Consider the following 25,332-nt stretch of genomic DNA (forward strand, 5'->3'; position numbering starts at 1 on the left):
TGTTGATATCTGTTGAAGGTGTTTTTTTACTCTAAAAATACTGTGCAAGTATTTAGCAGAAATAAACTTCTAAAATGAGTGCTAATGTTTACACGGGCATGTTCAAAATGTTACATTACTTTCCTCTTACTCAAGGTGAATTATCCATATTTGAAATGGACGCAGTTCCTCATTTTTTGTTCCTGTTTTTACTTAAATATTGTTGTATTACTTGGAAGTACCTTTATAAATACTTGAGATATTAAGCTATATGTAATTTTGAGTTTTCATTTATCAAAAACATCTCTATCAAAACTTGTGTTCTCATAAATTTAATATCAAAGACTTGCTAAAATAATCCCAATTTTTCAAATGCTTACAAAAATCTGTTTAATTACTAGGTTAAAAAAATTCATGACACAAAGGTGATTGTCATGTTGACATAGACATCATCTAGAAATAAATCACTTATTTCATCTTCACCTATATCTGGTTTTTTGCCCTCTGTTTTGCCCTCTGAAATTTTGCTTATTGTTACCTCTGAACCTAATTATTCCCTTCATTTTTTTCATGTTTTATCAGGCTATTATATACATCAACTGTAAGGGGATGCTGGGGTTTTTTAAGTTAATGATGTAGCTGCCTTAAACAAATAATATATATGGATCTATTGTTTCATGAATATCTTTGTTCTATATTGTGCACTCTTCTCTTAATTTTTGTTTTCAATTAGATTGCTCACTTTTCAATAAGCAAGAAAAGATATTGGCAACGTTGAAAACGTTTGGAATAAATTAAGAGGCACTAATACAGTGTTCTAAAGAAGTTTTTTTCCATTACCTGTGTTTATGAATGAAATGAACTTAAATGAAAAGTTTAAGTTCTTACCCCAAGCTTGAAATTTATGAGAAAGATTAACTTCCCGACACTCTTACCCTATCCAAGGAGACATGTAAGAATATAGAAAGAGAGTGGCATTTGGAATCATTCACATCTTATTCAGAAATTGAAATTATCCGTCTGTCTGTGTGGTCTTATTTGGGAGGCAGGGCTGTGAAGAATTTTTTGTTTTAATTTTATTTGCCTCACGTCAGTGCAGTGATTCCTCAGCCCCCCAGGAGAGGAACATCATTTCTTAAAAGTTTTCTGAAACTCTGAAAACTGTTTAACATTTGGCTAAGACGTCCTCCTTGCTTCTCCGGAGGTGGTCACTTATGTTTTACTGCCATTTTTTACGCAACAAGTGGAGACGCCCATCCCAAAGGGAGGTGATGTGGAAGAAGTCCAGGTGAATCTAGAGATGCTACCTCCTATCATGGGGATCAACCAGCCTAGTCACAAGCGAATGACACCTCTGCTCTTCCTTTAAAATCTCTCACATTCCAGGAAAGTGCAGGAAAGCAAAACAAACAAACAAACAAAAACGTAAAACAAAAACAAAAAGAAACACCCAGGAACTTTTCTTTCTGCTTCCAGAGAGAGAGAGTGCTGGGCTTGCTTTCCTATTACTGAAGCAAGGAAATCATCTTCCTCTTTATTCTCCCGATCTCAGTTGAAAGGGATGGAGTACACTATATAGGAGCTTTCATCCCCTCTTTTGTCCAGGCTCTATTTCGGCCTCGCCTCTCTCCCCAGGATGTTACTTGGGCAGGAGGAGAAATAGGGGAAGGTCAGAGTTTTGCACAGAGTTTAAGGAAAACCTCTAGAAAGAGGATATTTGTCCCCGACCTCTTCCACCAGCATCCTAACCCTCTGCTTAATCTGTCTAGCGAGGACCCGTGGAGGGCTGCCAAAATGATCAAAGGCTACATGCAACAGCACAACATCCCTCAAAGGGAAGTAGTGGATGTCACCGGCCTGAACCAATCACACCTCTCCCAACATCTCAACAAAGGCACCCCCATGAAGACCCAGAAGCGCGCCGCCCTGTACACCTGGTACGTCCGAAAGCAGCGGGAGATCCTCCGACGTAAGTGCTTTCAACCGGCCTCTGCCTCAGCCAAGACTGACCTTTGCCCTAACTCTGACCCCTGTGCGATGCCTCAGTTTCCTTCTCATCAACAAGGTCTGCGTGGCACTTGGCAACTATAAGGAAGCTGTCAGGTGGATTTGATGCCCTGCAATGAGTTGGCTTATGTCATTTTCTTCTCCCGAGATGCCCTAGTCCCTAGCCAGTCGATTTGACAAGCCCATCGGTGTGTGTAGCACACCTTGAATGTTTTGGTCCCTGCTTGCAACATCTTTCTCTTTGAAACCAAGTAGGTAACAGCAGAATATTGAACCCAAAGTAAGCCAAGCATCTTCTCGCCTTGATCCATGACCATGGATCAGACTTTCCAAGGAAGACATTTAGTAGCAATCAATAATATTGATCACTGTTATTATTATTTTCCTTCTCTCTTGAAGAGTATAAAAAACAGAAGGCATTCGTACCTATAGATATGTTAGGAACTTGACCCTGTTGTTTGGGAGGATGGGGTGGGGGACGGGTACAACTGAGTTCTGAAGCAACTTAAGATGCTTACTCACATTTACCAAAGTTGGTAGAGCTTTGAGACCCCAGCTGGTGAGCCTGTCAGAGGAAGAATCTGCTTCTGGCTAAGGCAGGACTCAGTAAAAGCATCTGCATCTGCAACTCTGAGTGACGAATTCATATCCTTCCCATTGTCTTTCCCAAATTTCCTTTCTGTCCCAAGGTTTCTTCCACGCAATAACCCTGAGAGATTTTTGTTTGGAAGGCTAGGGAAGTTTGAACTGCATTTGAATGATAAGAGTATCAGTGACCTAGTGTTTTTATTTTAGGAAAAGTGTACTTTTACATTATATTTTGATTATTTCAATCCAGCCCTTTTTCTAGGAAAATTTTATGTAAGTTTTCGCTCTTCCCACATACTCTCCTCTGGGCTGTGGGCTTCTCTGTCTTTGTTCAGATATGAGTTTCCACCACTTTCTGGGCTGAGTTTTTCCCCTCTTACTAGAGGACTACTTTTAAAAATCACTCTTGTTTTCTGTCACACACTGCCCTGAAGTGATGGTTTCAGTATTTATTGTCTCAATGTCCATGGGCTGGAAAGGCCTTCAAAATGCAAGGAAAGGGTTAGGGGTTCACCTTATATTGCAGTGATTTGCTCTTTTGCTGGGAGCATTAGATAAGTTGGAGCTTCCCTGGTGGTTAGATAAGTAGGTTATAAGAAGCACAGTGAGAGGAAGAGACCCCTTTTAAACTCTGTGATGATCCACCATCCATGGTGACTATGTCTTTAAGAATTTGTGTGTCTGACATGAAGCAACTCTCTGTAATTCCTGTAAAGCCCAAGAAAAATCTTCAGGAGCCATAGTCTCCCAAAGGCCAGAGAACCCGTGGGATGCGCTTTCACTCCAATCCAAGCCTCAGGCATCATCTCCCATTTGAGTTGCCTCTCTGTGTTCTGTGGGATTTCCCTCAGAAAGATGGAGGCAGGAAAGATCAACCAAAAACTTCTAAAAGATAGAAGTCCCAGAAAGGTTCTCAAGATGCTTGAGAATGACATTTTGCAAAAATGTATGACCATCTCTGCAAAGGATTTTTCAATTATTGTTATTATTGTTTTAAAGTCCCATGAGACAGAAAGCTTAAGAAGCATCCCTTCATTCTGTAAATATTATATGGGCACCACAGAGTCAGACACAACTGAAGCGACTTAGCAGCAGCAGCAGCATGAGGTGCCAAGCACTTGCTGGCCTGTGAGATACACAGGTTCTTTTCTCCAGGGACTTACAACCTAGTGAGGAAGATGAGATGTTTGAATAAATAATGACAGCTTTCTAAAAGCTGTTATAAAAGTGTACGCAAGGGACAGCCAGAGGAATTGCTAAATTGCCTAGAGACATCTTGGAGGGCTTCCTGGAGGAGGTGTCATTTGAACCAATTCTTGAAGGTTAAATACAAGATATACTAGCACCGGATAAAAAATAGGAAGAGAGGTGAATAAAAGAAGGACACAAGTGGACAAGTGACAAGTAGTAAGAGAAAATCGGGAGAATAAAAAACACACATGATAACAAATTTTCATAAGAAGCTAAAAGTAATAAGTGGTAATATTCATGAGCCTATCTTCACAGATAGAATCTCCTTGTCCAGACTGGCTCTTGAGCCTATGAAGAAGTTACTGATGCCATCTTCTCCAAGTTAATTTTTATGGGCAACAAACATTTTCTGTGCACCACCCCCCTGCCCTCCTGCCATTAATCTGGAAAGAAGTAGGGGAGAGTTGGTGGTGGGTGGAGAATGTGTGGGAGTCTGGTTCTTCAAAAAGGGCAGCCAACAGCCAGAGGCGGCCCCTACCCTGTGGGCAGCTGTGAGTGCATCTCACACCCACCACAGGCAGAACTTCAGGAGTAGGTTCTGTGACCTGCATCCAAGGCCAGTTGGAAGGTTTTCTGGGTGTGTGCTTTGGGTTTGTTTTTAGTGAGAGGTGATGTATATGGGGCATCACCATCAAGGGTTGTGAGTTCAGTGTCTACAGGCTAGGTTCACATCCTGGCTCCTGCCCATGCCTCTAATGGGTCTGAACCGCAAATTTCTTCATGGAGATAACAATTCTTCTAAGAGAGGTGTGAGAGTTAGTTGAAGGGATACATTTGGAGGACTTTGTATAATAACCTCACTGTAGAAATGGTTCATTACACGTTCACTGTGATGACAGGTTATCTCTTCACATCAAATGAGGAACCTTGTATTGATCCTGGGTCCTTGCGATTATCTGTAGTGGCTTTGGCTGTTATTCACGACAACTCCACAGGACCACAGGGAGGAGAGGAGACACTGAGACATACATCCACTGAGCAGGGGACTTCCTTCTCCCCGCTCTGATTGTCCCAAACTCCCTGCACTTAGATGGCTGCTGTGAAGACCAAATAATACAGGAATTGTAAAAGCACTTTGAAAAGTAGAACTTCCCTGGGAATTTGGATGACCATCATTGTCGTCACCATCATCCTGACCAGAGGCATATGTTCTAAAAGACTCTTTAGGGCCCTTAAGTCCTCACCAGGCCCATTCCACAGGCAGAGAAGCCAAGGGACCAGGAATTGCAGAACTTGGCTGGGACCCTCATTATCCCATGGAGTCAGTGACTTCCTGCTAGTAGATGTGGCAGAGACACTCTTAGGTATCTAAAGGAATTATTGGGAACCAGTGAAAACAGAGCCCAAAGTGGCCTGAGAGTCTTCCAAAGTGGATGGGGCCCCAATCAAGGGTTCCAGTGACATGTTCTGTCTGTCTACCAAGGACACAGCTCGTTAACTCGGCTGATCAACAACTAATTAAACAAAGGCCAGCACTACTTGTATCCGGGGTCTAGGCTTGTTAGGGACCCACCACTACTTGATGGGCCAAAATGGAAACGGATCTTTAGATCTTAGCAAGTTCCCTATTGCTGGAGGTAGGTAGGTGGAAGGCCGCACGCTAGGGTGTTATGCAGAGGATTCAAGCTGTGGCCTGACTTTGGACCTTGAGAGTTTTCTGAGACGTGCAGAAAGGACTCCAGGAACCAAGAAAGAAAAACATCAAGGTCCAGAACACGGGGACCAGGAGTTAGGAAATGAATCTGTTTTGGGTTCTTGCTCAGCAGGGTGCTTGGCCTCTCTGCTTGGTCATCTGTAAAATGGAGTTAATACCATGATGAACTCTGCTTCATGCAGATGTAAGGAAGAGAACAAGGAGGCTGCCTCTTTCATGAGTAAATATCAAATCTCATTGCAGCCACAGAGGCTAGGGGATCACCACTGGGTGATTTGTCATCTTTCATTCATTCAATCAAAATATATTGAGGGTCATGATATGCCTGGGTCCTGGGAATTGGACTGTCAGGGGGCTCCATACCATCTATATTTACTTGTCTCCAATTCTTAAAACACCATTCTTAAGAAAGTCCTGAGTTTGCCATCTCTTGCACTTCCCATCTTTCAAATGTGTGGGCAGGTGTGTAAGACCTTTCCCTCTTGGGCTGTTCTCCTCATAAATGGACCCCTGAACACACACACACATCATTGCCTTTGAGATGATTGAGCTCTAAAGAGCTGCTGCTTCTTTTTCCAATACAAAGGTCCAGTTATATTTATTTCAAAGCAGTAGTCAAAAGGTTTGGGGTTTGCGGTTTTTCAAAGAGCATAACATAATGTGGATCCCTAGGATCTATGAGTAGAGAGAGCTATTTTCAGCCTCTGAACATTTTGTCTAAGTGCAAGCTGTACCTTTTAGCATTTTTCCCTCTAGACCTGAGACTTGGTGGAACTCATCTCCTTGACATCAAAACACAAGACTTCAGGATTCAGAGTGTTGCTTCATGTCTGAGAGCCAGTGAGCCAATGAAATAATAGTAATAATAAATTGTCCTGAGAACAATGGTCAGCCACGTTTGAGCTCCTCCAAAGAAAGGAAAGGGGTTGGTTTTGGTGGAGCCAACAGAAATGAGCAGTGAGGGGCCTGGGGTGAGCCTGCCCCCACCCCTGTATTCCCACCTATAGTTAACAGCAGACCCCCAAAGCTCAGGGGAGAGACATAAAGGTATTTTTGTCCATTGATCTGTCTGTCTGTCTGTCTGTCTACCTGCTGAGTGAAGGCTACAGACCCTATCAAATCTACTCCTTTCTCTTTTCAGAATTCAACCAGACAGTCCAGAGTTCTGGAAATTTGACAGACAAAAGCAGTCAGGATCAGCTGCTGTTTCTCTTTCCAGAGTTCAGTCAACAGAGCCAGGGGCCTGGGCAGTCCGATGACGCCTGCTCTGAGCCCACCAACAAGAAGATGCGTCGCAACCGGTTCAAATGGGGGCCCGCGTCCCAGCAAATCTTGTACCAGGCCTACGACCGGCAAAAGAACCCCAGCAAGGAAGAGAGGGAGGCCTTAGTGGAGGAGTGTAACAGGTAACGCCACCGGAAGCTCCCCCAGAGCAGGCGGGCGAGCACAGGGGCCTGAGCTCCACCCCTCAGTCCTGGAAGGTTGAGACGCTAGTGGTGCTGTGCTGAGTCGCTCAATCGTGTCCGACTCTTTGCCACCCCGTGGACCATAGCCCGCCAAGCTCCTCTATTCATGGGGAATCTCCAGGCAAGAATACTGGAGTGGGTTGGCATGCACTCCTCTAGGGGATCTTCCCAACCCAGGGATTGAACCCAGGTCTCCCACATTGCAGGCGGATTCCTTACCGTCTGAGCCACCAGGGAAGCCCACTTATCCAGCTAAATGTGGCTAAATCGGGCTTTCGCAAAGTGTGTCCCGCAGAACCCTCATTTCAAGTCATTAATAAATCAGTCTAAGAACCATCATCTGCGTAACTTTCTCTTAGGGGGTCACAACGTGCATTCCTATATTAAAGGCTCTGAGAAGTCCTGCAGTCAAGAAACACACTTCACTTTGCTGAACTGATTGTTAACCAGGGGATGTCTTTCTGTGGCATAGCCCTGTGAACTGTTATCCCAGGGAATGATGGAGAATGATGGTCTAAAATATGCCAATGAAGGGAGAATCGTGCGTTTGATCCCCCTACAGACCAAGGGAAAGCTATTCCTTAGCCATAGACTGGCTTTGGACGAGACCAAATGTTGGTTCAAAGGGAAACTTAGCAAGAGAGCAAGAATTGGTCAGAATTCCCTCCACTCTGCCCACACTGATTAGAGTTGTTTTTGTAGAGTTCATTTGTTTTTAATGACATGGCATTTTTTTTAAGCTTTTATTTTGTATTGGGGTATAGCCGATTAACAAACAACGTTGTGATGGTTTAGGTGAACAGTGAAGGGACTCAGCCACGCATATATATGTGTATCCATTCTCCCCCAAATCCCCTCCCACCCAGGCTGTCACATTTTAAAGAAAACTATTAGAAAATCCTCTATATATCCTTTAGCTTCATTCTTGCCCCATCTGCTCTGATTCCAACCTTCACTTTTTAAAAAATCTGCTCTTTGCTTTGGCTAAGACCTGTGTGTTCTCTCTGTCTCTGGGCTGGACCAGCTCTGGCAGGGAGATGATGCAGCTAGGGAAGTCTGGCAGGGGCCTGGGGAGATGAAACCATCTGCCCAGATGTGTCACAGAGTCCTCAGCTGTGCTCTGGCCCCCACTGATGAGAGGGAAGCCCCCCAGTATCCAGTGGTGTCTAAGAATCTCTCTCACGACTGGCCCTGGGGTTTCCTCAGCGATGATGACTGGAGACCAGCTGTCTCTGCTGTGTCCTCATTTATACCTCACCCAGCCTGCCCTTTGGAAGGAATTCCTATTATGTGACTAAGGGATCTGGCTTCCATGGCACCTTTGTGGGGTGTCCAAACCCTGGAAGACCAGAAGTCCGTTCAGAGTGCTATGGAGGGGCTCAGACTAGGCCAGCAAACGAAATGGTCTTTTGTAGGACAGGAAAAATAGTCACATACGGTGTCAGGAGGCTCACCTGGACCTTCCGCCTGAGATGCCTGTCCCTCACCTTCCTCTCTTGTTCAGGAGCCACACCAAAGGCTAAGCCCCAGACTTCTGGGGCAGTGAGCCTGCTCAGAACCTGTGTTCCACACTGCTCCAGCCATCCAGCCATCTCATCAGATAACTACCCAGGCTGGCCATTTCTCAGGCTTCCAATACTCTATCCTTGAACGCTTCACACTCCTTGCCATCACCCACCCCCCGCTCCATGATAGTATGCATATGTGCTCAGTCACTCACTCGTGTCCAACTCTTTGTGACCCCATGGACTGTATGTTACCTCGCTAGGCTCCTCTGTGCATGGGATTTCCCAGGCAGTAATACTAGAGTGACTTGTCATTCCCTTCTCCCAGGGATCTTCCTGACCCAGAGATTGAACCTGAGTCTCCTATCTGACAGGCGGATTCTTTGACCACTGAGCCACCAGGGAAGCCCCCCGCTGTCGTGTACCTGGGGCCAAATGCCAGGGGGCCTCCCCACCGACCACCCTCACTTACCGTCTCCCCTCTCTCCTATTCTCAGGGCAGAATGTTTGCAGCGAGGCGTCTCCCCCTCCAAAGCCCACGGCCTGGGCTCCAACCTGGTCACTGAGGTCCGCGTCTACAACTGGTTCGCAAACCGCAGGAAGGAGGAGGCGTTCCGGCAGAAGCTGGCCATGGACGCCTACAGCTCCAGCCAGACGCATGGCCTGAACACCCTGCTCTCCCATGGCTCCCCCCACCACCAGCCCAGCACCTCCCCTCCAAACAAGCTGCCAGGTAAGCAGGGCCCAGCCCCACCGCTTGGCAACCTGACCTTCTGGCTTTTCCCCCAGGGGTCTCATGATGTCTCAGAAAAGGAAATGCTTTGGGACGGTCCTAGGGCTGACTTCCTTCTTCTGCTGAACAGTTCTCATGAGAGTTGCATGTAGCCATGGTCAGATTTCCTCTGCATCCTTGCTCAGCCTCCAGGGAGCCCTGCTCCCCATTCTTCTCTAGGCTCTTTTCTTCTGTGTGAGTGTGGGTGTTGGGGCGGGGGGGCGGGGGGGGTGCTGCTGACTCAGCAGGTCAGGGCCGCCGCCGGATGAGATGGAGCAGCCTGTCTTGTCGGTGTGCCGGGTCCACACCGCCGGCAGAGGGGTCGCCCGTTCATGTGCATCCCCAGGGCTCTGTCCAGCTACAGTAGGAGTCGTCCAGGGGCCTCTGGGCAAGGACCCCTCTGCTTGGGGACATCTGTGCGCTCCCAGAGTTAGGGTAGGGTTGGTCACATGAAACCTTGGCAGTGATGAGTTGGTCAAAATCGGCTGAGTACCTACTGTGTGCTGTGTGTGCCAGGCCCCGCCCGGCCTGGGTGAGGATGCCCCTGTTCTGGGGTGTGGGCTTGTCAGGACAGAATCCCACACCTTCCTTCCTGGTGGGAGACCACCCCCATGTGCTGAGGGCCACGTGGGTCCTTCTGGGAAAGCTGGCTTCTTCCCAGTGTGATGAGTTTACTGAGGTTGGTGTGGTGCCGGTGTAGACAGAGCGTGTACGGTCTACTGCCTGCTCGGGGAGGGGTTTGCAGACGGAGTCGAGTGCCACTTCCAACTCTGGGGATGGTTCTAAACTGCTCTGCACCCTCACCAGCTGGTTGCCCTTCTGCTGGGAGAGGCCTGAGACCGGGGACCTGACCTGAGTGCCAGGGGCACTGGCTCGGAGCCCCGACCTGATCCATCTGCAAGCATCCATTCTGCACTGTGCCCCCACCCCCCACACCGCAGGCATGACCTCCTCAGGGGTCTCTGTCCAGCGTGAAGCCTGGGCCAGGGAGGGGTGCTTTTCTGGGTGCTGTTGCCACCGAAGGGAAGAGCTCAGCCACATAGGAAGAAAGTTGGGGTCACTCCTGAGAGGCAGAGAAGCCTGCAGATGATCACTGGCCCGATGGCAAAGTAATGCAGCCCCTCTGCGGTAGTAATCCACAGAGCTGGAGCTGAGAGCTGCGGGGGGCGTGGCTGGGGCAAGGGGCGTTATTGAGAAGACAATGGCCATTGTGCTGGGACCTGTGATCTCCACACCAAAGTCAGGGAGCCTGCAAGCCAAACAAAGGCCCAGTGGCTTTCTGACAAGCTGGGGTTGTGGTGAGGTCACCACGGGGTCGTCGGCTTAGGCATTCTGTATAGTGGCAGGAGACCCAGAGAGGCGGGGCTGGAGGGGCCAGAGCAGGTACTAGGGCCTGGGCAGAGGGCCGGGCAGCACAGCCAAGACACCACCGATCGATCGGCCTCAGAAGGCACGTTCCACTGGACGTGGATTCTCCGGAGTCCCCGGAAGTTGAGACCGTGTTACATATCAGGAAATGTTAGAACTGGGAGGTACTCGGAAGAAGGAAATTGAGGCCCAGGAAAAGGTAGTAACTTTGCAGAGTTCCCCAAGGTGATGGTAGTGGAACAAGGACTAGAACCCAGGGCTGTAGAATCCCACCCTGTGCCTCCCTACAGCACAGACAGGCTGAGTGCGGGCACCAAGCTAGTGATGAGTAAGACACACGCCCCTGCCCCTGGGGGCCTCTGGGCTAGTTGGGAGGCTGGCGTGGAGAACTGCCAGGGATCAAGTTTATCTTTGAGAGTTTTGTGCCCCTTTGTAGGGAGGACCTGCTATTTATGGAACAATAATTATGGGCCACTGTATATTTTTAGTGCCTACCTTTCTCTCTGCCTGAATTTTAACTCAGTTCATCACGATGGTCCACACCCACCAGGGACTGATTCTCTGGACTTAGTTTTGAATCCTGGTTCTAACCCCCATAACCTGCAGCGCGGCCAGTTCATAGAATTTCTTTCTGAGTTTCCTGTCTGTGAAATGGAGATAGGGTACCTAGAACCTGCGGTCCACGTGAGAATTCAATGAGAGACTGTGTGAACAGCATCTTTCCCAGTAAACCATAACTGTTTTGTTGTTGTTAGTCGCTGTTGTGTCTGACTCTTTTGCGACCCCATGGACTGTAGCCCGCCAGGCTCCTCTGTTCATGGGATTTCCCAGGCAAGAATACTGGAGTGGGTTGCCATTTCCTTCTCCAGGGCATCTTCCCAACCCAGGGATCGAACCCACATCTCCTGCATTGGCAGGAGGATTCTTTATCACTCACCCACCAGGAAAGCCCAAACCATAATTACTGTCACCATTGTCGTTATCGGACTTCCCTGGTGGCTCAGACAGTAAAGCTTCTGTCTACAATGCGGGAGACTCGAGTTCAAGCCCTGGGTTGGGAAGATCCCCTGGAGAAGGAAATGGCAATCCACTCCAGTATTATTGCCTGGAAAATCCCATGGACAGAGGAGCCTGGTAGGCTACAGTCTATGGGGTCACAAAGAGTCGGACACAACTGAGTGACTTCACTTTCACTTTCACTTTATCATTATCACAGAAAGCTAAACAAGTGGTCATGGCAAGAGTCAGTTCAGTTCAATTGCTCAGCCGTGTCCAATTCTGTGACCCCATGGGCTGTAGCACAGGAGGCTTCCCTGTTCATCACCAACTCACAGAGCTTGCTCAAACTCATGTCTATCAAGTCAGTGATGCCATCCAACCATCTCATCCTTTGTCATCCCCTTCTCCTCCCACCTTCAATCTTTCCCAGCATCAGGGTCTTTTCCAATGAGTCAGTTCTTCGCATCAGGTGGCCAAAGTACTGGAGTTTCAGTTTCAGCATCAGTCCTTCCAATGAATATTCAGGACTGATCTCCTTTAGGATTGACTGGTTGGATCTCCTTGCAGTCCAAGGGACTCTCAAGAGTCTTCTCCAACACCACAGTTCAAAACCATCAATTCTTCTTTAGAATTGATGTTCAGCTTTCTTTATAGTCCAACTCTCACACCCATACATGACTACTGGAAAAACCATAGCTTTGAGTGTAGGACCTTTGTTGGCAAAATAACGTCTCTGCTTTTTAATATGCTGTCTAGGTTGGTCGTAGCTTTTCTGCCATAGCTTTTCAAGCCTCTTTTGTGACAGGCAGCAGGAATCTATTTCCTTTTCAGTTTCACAGATTGGGGCCTTATTGCTAAGAGACAGTGAAATGTTCTGGCCCTGAGGCTGGGGTATAGGATGCTACACCCCAGGAAGTGTCCCCGTCATCAGCTCCCAGGGTGGGCAGCACATGAGCTGTGACTGTCTCCTGGGAAGTGTGCCCAGGGCCACCCAGATGACAGGCTGAAGCCCAGCGCTTGGGGAAGTTTTGGTCTGCATTCCTCATGATATGCTTACTTCCCATCATGGTCCCTGCAACCAAGGTATGGTCTCTAACCAAGCCCCAAACATACCTGGATGCAGAAAAGAGCTCTACAGTGGCCAAGGAGAAACGAACATCCAGGCTCAAGACTCACAACTTGAGTTGCGAGTCCCCATCCCCAAGACAAAGTCCCCATCCCCAAGCCCCCACCTTCTCCCCTCTTTCCCCTCCAAATCCCAATCCTCGAGCCAGGAGGACAGGAGGCACCTCGAGACGCATCTTCCCTTGACCCTTCTCCCTGGGGAGGAGAGCATCTGTTCTGTACCTGAGCCCCCGCCCTCCTGGCCACGCTGACAGCGCTGTGGCCCCACCTGCCCATGGTGACCACAGCGTGACCCTGGCCCTGGAATGTCCGGCACAATAGGAGTGGCAGGAGGAGCCCTTTGCCTCTGTCAGCGGCTGATTGGTTACAAGGTGCCCTACAAACACATGGTCAGCAGAATCAGCTGTTTTCAGCGTTGCCCCTCCCGGCTTTACAATCACACGCCAGCATGCAGCCCAGGGTTGTCATGGCTTTGTGTCCCTCATGCATGCTTAATTGACAATTAAGTTGGGGCTTTGAACAAGCCTGGCTGCCTCTGATGGGCCTTCATCTTTCCAGGGAGTGTCACAGGGGCACCCTTTGTTTGCTCTGCTTGGGGGCCTGGAGTTACTGTAGCCGGCTGCCAGCAGCCATTTATCTTCAGCCGGGAAGGCCTTTATCTGCAGCCCCCCATCCCAGCTCTCGCCAGCAGGAGCTGTCCCCGGTTATAGGCCCTGTGACAGCCCATTCTGAGGCCATTGAGCAGGCCCGGAGTGATGGCTCCGACCTCCATTCTGGAGCAGAATCAAGGGAAAGGCCCCCCAAAGGTCAGAGAGCAGGGCTGTGGTGAGGAAGCGGACTGGTTGGAGACTGGTGCCTGTATTGATCCGCCCGAGGAGGAGGAGGAAGTTGGCGTGGGATGGAAGCTGGGCCAGCCTTGGCTCAAGCCCTGGGATCGGCTACATCATCTCTGGTGGCCTTGTGTACTGTCCCCTCCTGACTGTGGCAAACTCGCCCAGCTGCCTCCAGCAAGGTCTCTTGGCCTCCTTGCAACACCAAGGGAGGGGCAGAGGTCTCCATCAGCCTTCACTCACCCAACACCTGATCTTCTGTATCACCTTTCAAGGAGGTAGAGGCTCATTCTCCTGGAAATAAAGGGAGTCCCAGAGGCAAGAAGGAGCCTCGCAGGATAACCTTTGGATGCCCTGAGCCCCAAAGCCTCTTTACCCAAGAGGAGAGGTGTCTTTCTTTTGTGTTGTTGTTTTGTTACCATTTTACTTCTTCATTTTTGGCAGTGCAGGGTCTTTGTTGCTGTGTGGGTTTTCTCTGATTAAGGCAAGCAGGAGCTATTTTCTAGTTGTGATGCAAGGACTTCTCTTGTCCCAGAGCAAGGATGCACAGGCTTGAGTAATTGCAACTCCCAGGCTTCAGAGCACAGGCTCAATAGTTCCCTGGTGGCTCAGGGGTAAAGAAGCTACCTGCCAACGTAGGAGACACGGGTTCGATCCCTGATCTGGGAAGATCCCACATGCCGTGGGGCAACTAAGCCGGTGGGCCACTACTATTACAGAGGCGTGTATTTCTGTGGCTGCTTGCTCCTCCCTCCCTGCAAATGCTATTCCTCCCTCTCCTAGCCCAGGGCTGTCCTTGTCCCGCCCCCCGATCACCCCCGCCCCACCAAAGTCAGATCAGAGCTGGAGAACCAGAGAATCCTGCCTCCCGCCTCTCCCTCATCCCCTGTTACATCTCTAACTTGCCTGCAGAAATCTAACCCTGGGTCTTAGACTAACCAGATCCTGAGTCAGGACATCCATGTGGTCACTCTGACTTTCCCTAACAGTGAAATCTACAGAATCCAAGGAAATCTCAAAAGTGCCCAGTGGCAGGGTTGTGAGTAACTTTGAATAATCAGCTAATACTGATTGAGCCCTTCCTGGATACCAGGCCCTGGGCTGATATTTGCATCATCTTATTGAATCCTCACAACTTCGTAGGATAGACACTGTCTATATCCTTACCCCATTTTATAATCAAGGAAGGTGAGGTGTTTAGAATGCAAGTATTTTGTCCAACTTCCCCAGTGGCTCAGTGGTAAACAATCTGCCTGCAATTCAGGAGACGCAGTAGACACAGGTTCAATCCCTGGGTGGGGAAAAATCTCCTGAAAGATGAAATGGCAACCCACTCCAGTATTCTTGCCTGGAGAATCCCATGGACAGGGGGGCCTGACAGGCTACAGTCCACAGGATCGCAAAGAGTCAAACACAACTGAGTGACTGAGCATGCATGCACATAGAGTTCATAAGCGGCAGAGACTGGTTTTGAAGGGATACACCCGACTTTCTCTTTGCATTACGCAGATGCTAAGCACTTTCAAGCATGGAAAGCAACACACAGGATCCTCCCACAGTTCCTTCTTCTCCCACATTTTTACTATTCCTCTTTGAATGACAAAGGGGCTTTAAGGGTGGGGTCTCCCAGTCTGGCAATTTGGCGGCTTCCCTGGCTTATTCCACCCCCAACCCGCGCAACTGTTGCCCCTGACCAAGGTGGATTCTGTGCCCTGCCCAGGGAAGAAATTAAAGCCCCCTCTTCCACCACCCCATCCCCATCTGGGTGGAGAGTTGAACTGCCCTTGCAGTCGGCACTGTCTGGGGCACTAAATGCCTTAACAACTTAATGGGGCTGTGGAGACAGTGCGAGCACCACCTCGGCTCACCTCTGGAGTCCCACCCACTCCCGGGGCAGCAGACAAGCTGAGGGGGTTTATGAGGGCAGTTGTAAAAATATTCATCTCCGCAGCAGCAAACCTCCCCATAGAAAAGAAGCCCCATTGTCCCTCAGCAGAAGCTTCTTTTTGTTCAGAAGAGAAGCAAACCCTGCCTTGAGTCGTCTGCTATTTTAGAAAACATGTTTATAGAGATGTGGAGTTCCGGGGTGGCCAGGGCTCCAGTGTTCTCCTTGTAGGGACTTTATCTGACTGCCATTTTATCTGTTGAATTCAAAGGTCATTTTATCTTGCGGGTACCACCCCATCGGCTGCCACTAGATTGGGGAAGACAATCAGGATATTAATGAGATTAAGAGGCCCAGCCTTCAGAGCATTCTGCTGGCAGCCTCCCCCTGATAGCGGGCCAGCCCTGGTCTGCATACAAAGAAGCCCGGCTGCCCGGGCCAGTGGGGCTCCAGCCTCGTCACAAAGGGGCCGAGCAGATACTGGAGTCCTATCGCTGGAGCAGCCCTACCTGCCTGCCTAATCCCCCTGAAGGACCCTTAGGGAATTCAAGGACTCCTTGCTGCCTCCCGTGGGGTCCTAAGGTGGAAGGAAGCTGCCTGCAAGCACATTGCCCCTGCCTGCAGGTTATGGGAGAAGTGTCTTTGGAGTCTGTTTGTTGAAGGTTTGATGGAAACTGACAAAAACTGGGAGAGAATTAAGCGCCAAGGGTGCAGAAACAGGCAGGGAGCTGTGCAAGGTTTGAAGCTAACTGCTCGATAGGAAACCACAATATCAAACATGGATGGGGAGGGGAAAAAAGCATATATATGTATATACCATAATATATGTGTGTATATTTGAAATCTAGCCCCAAAATAAAGTCAAACACATTCAATCCTGGTTATCATCCTAGCTGTTCATAAGAACTCTGCTATAGAACTTCCCTGGTGGTTCAGTGGTCCAGTGGTTAAGAATCTGCCTGTCAATACAGGGGACACGGGTTCGATCCCTGGTTGGGGTAGATCCCGCATGGGCTCCTCGAAGCAACTAAGCCCAAGCACCCCAACTACTGAGCCCACACGCTGCAACTACTGAAGCCCGTGTACCTAGAGCCCAGGTACCACAACAAGCGAAGAAGCCCATGTAACACAACTAGAGAGGAGCCCCACTCGCTGCTGCTAGAGAAGGCCCACATGTAGCAACGAAGACCCAGCGCAGCCCCTCAAAAAGGAACTCTAGTGTTGAGGCTGGCACACTTTCTGTAAAGAGCCAGATGGTGACTGTTTCAGGCTTTTCAGGCCATGCTGTCTCAGGCGCAGCTGCTCAGCTCTGCCTTTGGAGAGCAAAAGCAGCCATGGACCAGGTGTGAACAAATGGACATGGCTGTGGTGGGGATTAAAATTTGAATTTCCTGTGATTTTTGTGTATCACATAATACTCTTTTTCTTTTTAAAAACCACTTAAGGATATAAAAACCATTCTGAGCTCATAGTTCACACAAAAACAGGCCGCTTTGGCCTGCAGACCACTGTTTGCTGACCTGCGTTCTAGGACAGCGGTTCCTAAATCTCGCCGCACCTTAGAATCAACTGGAGGACTTCTAAAAACCCCAGTGCCTGGCCGTGCCATAGATGTCTGACTATCAACAACACTGACATTTAATACACGCTAAAGATACTCCAGGCTATAGTTTTTCCAGTAGTTATGTACAGATATGAGAGTTGGGCAGTAAAGAAGACTGAGTGCAGAAGTGCCTTCGGACTGTGATGCTAGAGAAGACTCTTGAGAGTCCCTTGGACTGCAAGGAGATCCGACCAGTCCATTCTGAAGGAGATCAGCCCTGGGATTTCTTTGGAAGGAATGATGCTAAAGCTGAAACTCCAGTACTTTGGCCACCTCATGCGAAGAGTTGACTCATTGGAAAAGACTCTGATGCTGGGAGGGATTGGGGGCAGGAGGAGAAGGGGACGACAGAGGATGAGATGTCTGGATGGCATCACTGACTCGATGGACATGAGTCTGAGTGATCTCCGGGAGTTGGTGATGGACAGGGAGGCCTGGCGTGCTGCAATTCATGGGGTCGCAAAGAGTCAGACACGACCGAGCGACTGAACTGAACTGAACTGAACTCATGCAGATGCCAAAGGATTAAATGAGATAATATATGTAAAGCACCCAGGATGTAGCAGGCTCTCATAAATGGTACCTATTAGCAGTCCTGGCAGAGCTTAGTGGTTTGGGTTATTCCTCTTTCCTTCTGTTCCTCTTATCTTTCGATCTTGACTTTCAGACAATTTGAGTAGTTCTACTAGATAATCATCTTTGTGTTTGTGGCAGACTCAGGCTGGCTTCTTGGAGTAATTGGGTCTGAGGAAGGCTTTCCTACTTCCAGGAAGGACTGCTCTGTGATAGCCATAGGGCGTTTGCAGTACCATGGGCTTTTCCAGTGACTCAGCAGTAAAGCATCTACCTGCCATGCAAGAGACCTGGGTTCGATCCCTGGGTCAGGAAGATTCCCTGGAGGAGGAAATGACAATCCCCTCCAATTCTTGCCTGCAAAATCCCATGGACAGAGGAGCCTGGTGGGTTACAGTTCATGGGGTCACAAAGAGTCATATGTACATGACTGAGTGACTGAGCACACATCCATTGCCATAGGTTTCAGTGGATTGATGCTAAACAGTGAGAGAAAGCTGGGAAGAACCATGGATGGCCATGGGGCACAGGGGGGTCATGACCATGTAGCAAAAGGTCAGGTACATAAGATGACCCTGAATTTTCTCCACCTAATAAGGCATTCCTTTCCTTTAATGAAAGATGTGAGTATCCTTGCTTGTTGGTAATTAGTCCTGGAAACCTGCCATTTAGAGCGGGTGTGGTGCTTTCCTGGTGGAGGCCAAATCTGAGAAGCTTCATGACCTTTGTTCTTAGGAAGGAAGCTCCCCAAACTTCAGGCAAAAGAGCAGTAAGAAGGGGTTGGGTGGACGCAGTTCCCACAGTGAATGCCAGAAACCTCAGATACTCCTGAGGGCTGAATTTCTAGAAGCAACGTTCCTCTACCTGAGCCATCTGCTTTAAGACACCTCCCTAGCACCCTCTGGTCTGGCTTCAGCAGCCCTGTCCAAACCACACCTGTGTGAGTTCAGCCACGGAGGAGCTTGACCAGCAAGGCTCAGTCTCTCCAGTGCTCTCGGGTAGTCAAGAGATTTCTCAGCACGTGTACACTGCATGTCCCTGCCAAGCTGGAGACACACCATGCATGTAGACGCTCTTTAGTGTCTAATGACTTTCCTAAGGGAAGTCCACATCCCCCAGGCGAGCTGGTCACAGGCAGTCCCTTGTCAGGACCATGCTCAGAGGGGTGTGTCTGGGTAGCAAGGTATAGCACCCCAGACAAGCTTGGGCTTGAATTGTGATTCAGTCGCTCTCTGGCCATATGGCCTCAAATGAGTGACTTAGCCTCTCTGAGCCTTGGTTTCTTCATTTGTTAAACGGGAATCATAATATATATCTCCTTCCGGCTATCATTTGAGGCTTAAACATGATAAAATGCATCCAGCACCCCCATGTGGTGCTTGACCCGGAAGGAGTTATTGGGTTGACTCAGGTACCCTCAGGGCGTCAAGAGATAGGAAGAGCTTTGGTTCTCCCTGAGTTCTGGACAAGGTTGTGGTTTGCAGTTTCACCCTGGAAGAGTTTCCCTTTTCATGAACCCTGCTAGTCATTGGAGACATCAGGGAGAATAAAACTCAAGTATTGACAAGATCTGTGGTTCTCAGATCTGTTCCCAGGCCACATCAAAGGCATCTGGGGAGCTTATTATTATAAAAGTACCTATATCTTTGGGGCTTCCCAGATGTCTCAATGGTAAAGAACCTGCCTGCCAATGCAGGAGATGCAGGAGACACGGATTCGATCCCTGGGTGAGCCCTGTAGGAGGAAAGCCATTTCATCCCACTCCAGGTTTCTTGCCTGGAAAATCCCATGAACAGAGGAGTCTGGTGGGCTGCAGGCTATGGGGTCGCAAAGAGTCGGACACATCTAAGCAACTGAACACACGCGCAGACCCCCATCAACTCCTTTTAGAGTCAGAATATGGAATAAGTGGACAGGCAGGGGAAGTTTCAATAATTCCCTAAGAGATGTGGATGGATAGTCAGGGCTGGACATCACAGGCTAGATGGGGCAAGGCTGGAGTCTAAAGGGGTTGGAGGCAGGCTTGAAGGTCTCCTGTCGAAGTAGAAGAAGTGAGAGAGCTGGTCTGAGGGTCCTAGACTAGGATCCAGGAGCCCCGAGGCACTGAGAAGCAGGGGTGACCTTGGACCAATCGTCTAACATCTCAGAGATTCTGGCCGATGAGACCTTTCAGCTCTGACAGGTTATTATTTGGAGACTGGGGCTCCGGGGCTCTGCTGTTTGAAGCTGCAGAGGGAATTTGGCCATTGTGATATTTTATTGTTAAGCTCATATCTGCCTCTCTCCCTCCTGGTCACCCTCACTCCCTTTCTCCTTCCCCATTTCAGGAACTGTGTGCCTTCCACCTTTATTAGGGACCATTAGAGCTTTACAGCTCCAGCAGATTGGGTGGGGCCAGTCACAATAAACAGATTTATAATGGATATAAACGAGACACCTATAACTGCTGAAAATTAACACTTTCAGGACCTTTGAATGGCAGCATGCCTGCCCAGGCCTTCTGGCCCTGCCCGCTACAGGGGGCATCTTTGCAGTCGGCACCTGTCAGATCAGGCTGGCAGTGAGGCCCAGTGAGTCCTTGCTTAGCAAAGATGGAAAACCTCTAGACAGCAACTCCCATTTGTGAAACATCGGTTTACATGGTGGATACAAAATAGGAGCTTAATTTATCTCGGGATGTCTTAGGGGTGGAAGTGGAAATGAGCCTTTTTCTCCTTTTTGAGACTCCTATTTCCAGGTGGAGTGTAGGGTTTGCATTCCTACCTGTCAAAGACAGAGAAACAAGACGAGTCAGTCTTACTCTCACCATGAAGAAGGTCGTCCCCGAACCCGCTAAAACTCCAGCTCATCCAGGAGGGAGAGAGACAGATGCTGAGCTTAACATGCATGCCGAGTGAGAGAAACGTGGGCTGTGCTGACATCTAAGCCCAAGTTGGCTTTTTTCACCACTGAGTTTCCAGCCCACAGCCCCGTGCCTGGCACACGATACACCTTCTATGTATTTGTGGACTGACAGTATCTCTTCCAGACAGCTTCCTATCCAAAAGCCTCATACGTAAATGCCCTGCTTTATAAGTCTCTTATTCACTTTCAAGCTGAACGTGAAATTACTTTCATTCTATTCATAATGTATGTACATATTATTATATAAAGTATATTCTCCCCTTTCTAGGAACAATGTCATTCAGCTCCACTTCCATGAATACTGCTTAACTGAAGTATACAGTTCACCAAAAAAAAATCACTCACTGTTAAACACTACCAGGAAGTCTTCAAAGAACAAGTTATTATTCTTTCTCCCTTAAGTTCTACTAATTTAGCTTGTCCTAGTTTGGTGTACTAGCTTGGATTACTAGTTCAGTTTAGTTCTACTAGATGACTTCCTTTTTCAAAAAATTTATATTGGAGTATAGTTGATTTTATAATGTTGTGTTAGTTTCAAGTGTACAGCAAAGTGAATCATTTATATATACATGAAAGAGTGAAAGTGAAAGTCGCTCAGTCGTGTCCAACTTTTTGGGACCCCGTGGACTATAGAGTCCATGGAATTCTCCAGGCCAGAGTACTGGAGTGGGTAGCCTTTCCCTTCTCCAGGGGATCTTCCCGACCCAGGGATCGAACCCAGGTCTCCCGCATTGCAGGTGGATACATATCTATTCATTTTTGTAGGTTCTTTTCCCGTTTAGGCCATTACAGAGCACTGAGTGGAGTTCCCTGTGCTGTACAGTAGGTCTTTATTAGTTATCTGTTCTATATACAGTAGTGTGTATTTGCCAGTCCCAATCTCCCAGTTTATCCCTCCCTCCCACCCCTGGTGACCATAAGTTTGGGGTCTACATCTGTAACTCTATTTCTGTTTTGTAGGTAAGTTCATTTGTACTCTTTTTTTTTTTTTTTAAAGATTCTACGTATAAGTGATATCATAGGGTATGTGTCTTTCTCTGTCCGACGTACTTCACTCTAGATTACTTCCCTTTATCATCTCTTACCAGCATCCCTTGGGGCAAGAAAAGAGCAAGAATCACTCTTCCTGAGTTTCCGTTGAGCTACTGAGGTCTAGAAAAGGGATGGGACTTACTGCCTACCAGTCACATGGAGAGACAGGAAGGAAACCAAGCAGCTATCAGGTCTCGGGGTGCTCCCTACACACGTTGCTGGTGCTCCCGGTCAGTGGAAGCCAGTGATCATCCACGTTCGTGGCCTCAGTGCCCAGCACCTGCTGCTCCCTGGCCCAGCATCCGCAGGCCTGCCGGGTGATACGGGGCTGTCTGTCGCTGATGATGGTGATGGTGATGACAGTGATGCTGGAGCTGCCCTCCACGGCAGTGAGAAAGGGGCTGGGGTCTGGCCAGGCAAGCATCCCATAATGAGGCAGTTCTGACACTTGCCAGGCCTCCAAGGATCTTCTTCTCGGGTATCACCTCCCAGTAGGGTCCTGCGTATGAATAGGTCGCAGTGGAAAACCTCTCTCTTCTAAGGCAGTTTTATTAGCCCTTCAGTCACAATACTGATGTCTGTTTATGGGCCCTCACTTTTATGTGGACACCCAGTGTCTCAGTCTGCTGATGACTTTATGGCCCTCCCCGTTCCCCAGCCCCACCAGGAGCGTCATGATTCTCCCCGTCAGCCCAGCTGAGGGGGCCTTTGTTGCAGCCACATTACCCTGCCAGCAAAGGCAGCCTCTCAGAAAGGAAACCCCAGGAGCCAGACTGCGGCAGGCCTCTGTCTGCCCCCACAGCCTTTAGGCCTAACGATGTCCATCGTTAACCCTTCTTAGTTTCACCTTAGACTCCTCTAGAGAAAAAGCCGTTTGAGTTACCCAGGTTGCCATGGTAAATCCCCAGTAATTGATCCTCCTGACCCCCGAATTAACCCAAGGGGCCTAAAACTGCATTCTAACATGGCAAGACTAAATTTGGGGTTCCTGCCAGCAGCCTAAACCCTTTAGAAATGGTCAGCTCGTGTTAATGGAGGTGCCTATTCCCACGCTGTTAAAGGCCCCTTGTATATGCTTAGGCCTCAAGAGGTAGGGAAGGATGGGAAGGATGGGAGAGGGAGGGATAGTTAAGGAGGTCGGAATAAACATGGGCACACTGCTATATCTGAAATGGATAACCTACTGTCTAGCACCAGGAGCTGCTTAATGTTATGTGGCAGCCTGGATGAGAGGGAGTCTGGGGGAGATGGATACACATATATGTATGACTGATTCCATTCACTGTCCACCCAAGACTGTCACAACCCTGTTAATTGGCCATACTCCAATATAAAATAAAAAGCTTTTTTTAAAAAAAGGAAGTGGGGAATGGGTAGGCTCCCCACAGGCATCCCACTGGCTCTTTCCACTCTAGATAAAGCACTATCTGGGGTCTCCGGTGGGAAAAGAAAGAGCTGCTGTGTCATACTTACTCCTAGGCACCCGCATTTCGCACCTTCCAACGTGAAGTTGCTGAAATGCATCAATGCTCTCTCTTCATTTTGATTGTATTTTAATCTCTCTCTCTCCATCTCTCTCAGTCCCCCTTCTTCCTCCTTAAAAATACATGTGTCTCATCAACCTCAGAAAACTCAAGAGATTCAGAGGATCAGTGATACTGTCGTCACTTCTCCACTGCTTGGTCAGGTTGAAGGGCAGGTCATGCATTCATTCCTCATGTCCTCTTATCGAGGGCAGAGCATAGTCTGTGCAAGGTTCTGAGGAAGGAGATTGTGGAGAAGACAGACAAGGTCCTGCCCTCATCGGGCTTATGTTCCAGTGAGAGATGCAGCCAAGAAACAAGAAAAGAGGCAAAGTCATTTCAAACTATTTGTGCATTATCATGGGAGGCTCAGCATGTGTGTGTATGCCAAGTCACTTCAGTTGTATCTGACTCTTTGCGACCCCATGGACTGTAGTCTGCTAGGCTTCTCTGTCCATGGGAGTCTCCAGGCAAGAATACTGGAGTGGGTTGCCATGCCCTCCTCCAGGGGATCATCCTGACCTAGGATTCGAACCCGTGTCTCTTATGTCTCCTGCATTAGCAGGCAGGTTCTTTACCGCTAGCGCCACCTGGGAAGCCCCGAGGTTCATTCTGGGGTCAGTGTGTATCTGGGGTCAATGTGGGGCTTTCAGGAAAGGAGAGAGGTCAGCTTTAGAATAGCTCTTCTTTGCTGGGAGACCCTAGGTAAGAGGTGGTGAAAATGACTTCTTCCTCTTTGAACCTTGGCTTTCCACTCTGTCCAGTGGGCATCTGGAACCCACTGAGAAGCAGACCGTGTAAAACACTTACAGGTGTGAAGACCTCTCAGCTTCTCGAGGGTTAACCCGGGTGGCTTCCACCTGCAATTGCATCTCCAGGCTGGCGTGCTCCCTGCAAACCCTCTGGCGTTTGCCAGCAGAAACCCTCTCTCTGCTAAGGAGCAGGTGTGGTGGCCAAGCTGGGCTTTGTGCGGAGGACAGGCGGAGTTGCTGGCGCCCTGTCCACCTCCCTACCTGAGCCATTTCTCAGGTGCATGCACATTTGCTTCTTTTCTCAGCCAAGATGCTTTTGATAGAAGCCTTTTTCTTTCCTTGGTTACGTTTGCTTTGATTTTTATAAGAAAACCAGTTTGTGGGCTTCCCTGAAGTATCACTCAACTTTTACTCCTTGAGTTCAAGAATGTTTACCGTCCCCGCAGGCCTGTCTGTGTTTCTCCTCTTTTGAATTGGACTCCTAACTAAGCCACCTCGGGGAGAAAGAGATCTGGAATTGAAGCCAGCCCCGTGTTTAAATTGCTTTCATCTTGCCTCAGATTTTTACTCCCAGGCTTTCAGATTTTTAATCTTTGGCAAACATCCATCTGTATCCTCGGAGAGAAGAAAATGTTAATAAGAACCGGCGATGGTCCTGTGTGGCCAGCGAGGAAACTGAGGCAGCAATGCCAGCCTCTTGGAAAGTTTTCAAGTTTTGAGTTCTCAATTTCAAGCCGGGGGAATTGTTCACATTCTTTCATCCCCAAATGAGTGTCTTATAAGTTCACCAGTCTGAATAATTTGTGTCTCTGCCTCTCTCCTCAAGAAAGGGAACTCCTCGGGACTTCCCTCGTGGTCCAGGGGCTACGACTGGGGTCTCAATGCAGGGGACCAGGGTTTGATCCCTGGTCAGGGAACCAGATCCCACATGCCGCTACTGAGTTCACGTGCCTCAACTCAAGATCCCACAGGCGGCAACTAAAAATTAAAAAGTGGCTCCTCTTTAGGAAAAGGAGGAGAGGACTTATAAGGATGCGGTACTGGACCCATCAAGACTGGCTTAATTCCTTTCTGTCGCAGCCACCACCCCCGCCAGCCCAGTGTGTTTTGACTTCACAGGGAAGACAGCTCTGTCTGCTTATAATTGATGGACGTGGTTGTTTCCTTTCTGGAAGCTCTTTCTCCTCTGCACTCTCGCTCCTGCCTGATTTTTCGATTCCCATTTCCAGACCCGACAGGGCCGGGCTGTGCTCTGCGTGAGGTTAGGAACACAGGGGAAGAATGTGTGTGACAGGGCCCTGGTCGGTTGAGTAATGTTTACTCTGTTGGTGGCTGGGACGAGCCCTTGAGCTGGCAGAGGTCCACCAGCCAGAGGAACATTCCTGCATTATCAGGGATGGGTGATTGGCTTGGAAATGTCAAGGGTGAAAGGCATCCCACCGGATTCTGGGTGCAGCTTACAGACCCCAGTGAAAGGGACCCCCACATGGGGTCAAGCTGAGCCTCTCTCACTGCC

The 25,332-nt window shown here is 48.8% G+C and overlaps 1 protein-coding gene across 8 annotated transcripts in view; it reads left to right on the forward strand.

Moving 5' to 3' along the window:
* The window catches only part of HNF1B (HNF1 homeobox B), a 61,212-nt gene that overhangs the window by 3,395 nt on the left and 32,485 nt on the right, over nt 1-25,332 (forward strand). For 5 of the 8 annotated variants that reach the window (XR_015148276.1, XM_086360357.1, XM_086360356.1 and 2 more), the window contains exons 2-4: nt 1,749-1,948; nt 6,621-6,885; nt 8,948-9,183. Coding sequence is in view for 7 of the 8 variants with exons in the window: in XM_086360357.1 (XP_086216483.1) it covers nt 1,749-1,948; nt 6,621-6,885; nt 8,948-9,183 (701 nt within the window). In the remaining variant the exon portion in view is untranslated. The remainder of the gene's footprint in view (nt 1-1,748; nt 1,949-6,620; nt 6,886-8,947; nt 9,184-25,332) is intronic. The other 3 variants (XM_086360359.1, XM_086360358.1, XM_086360361.1) reach the window with 1 other exon arrangement.

This window comes from Bos grunniens, chromosome 19 (assembly GCF_055505025.1).
Source record: "Bos grunniens cultivar Pamir isolate PY7600 chromosome 19, Bosgru_T2T1.0, whole genome shotgun sequence".
NCBI classification, from domain to species: domain Eukaryota; kingdom Metazoa; phylum Chordata; class Mammalia; order Artiodactyla; family Bovidae; genus Bos; species Bos grunniens.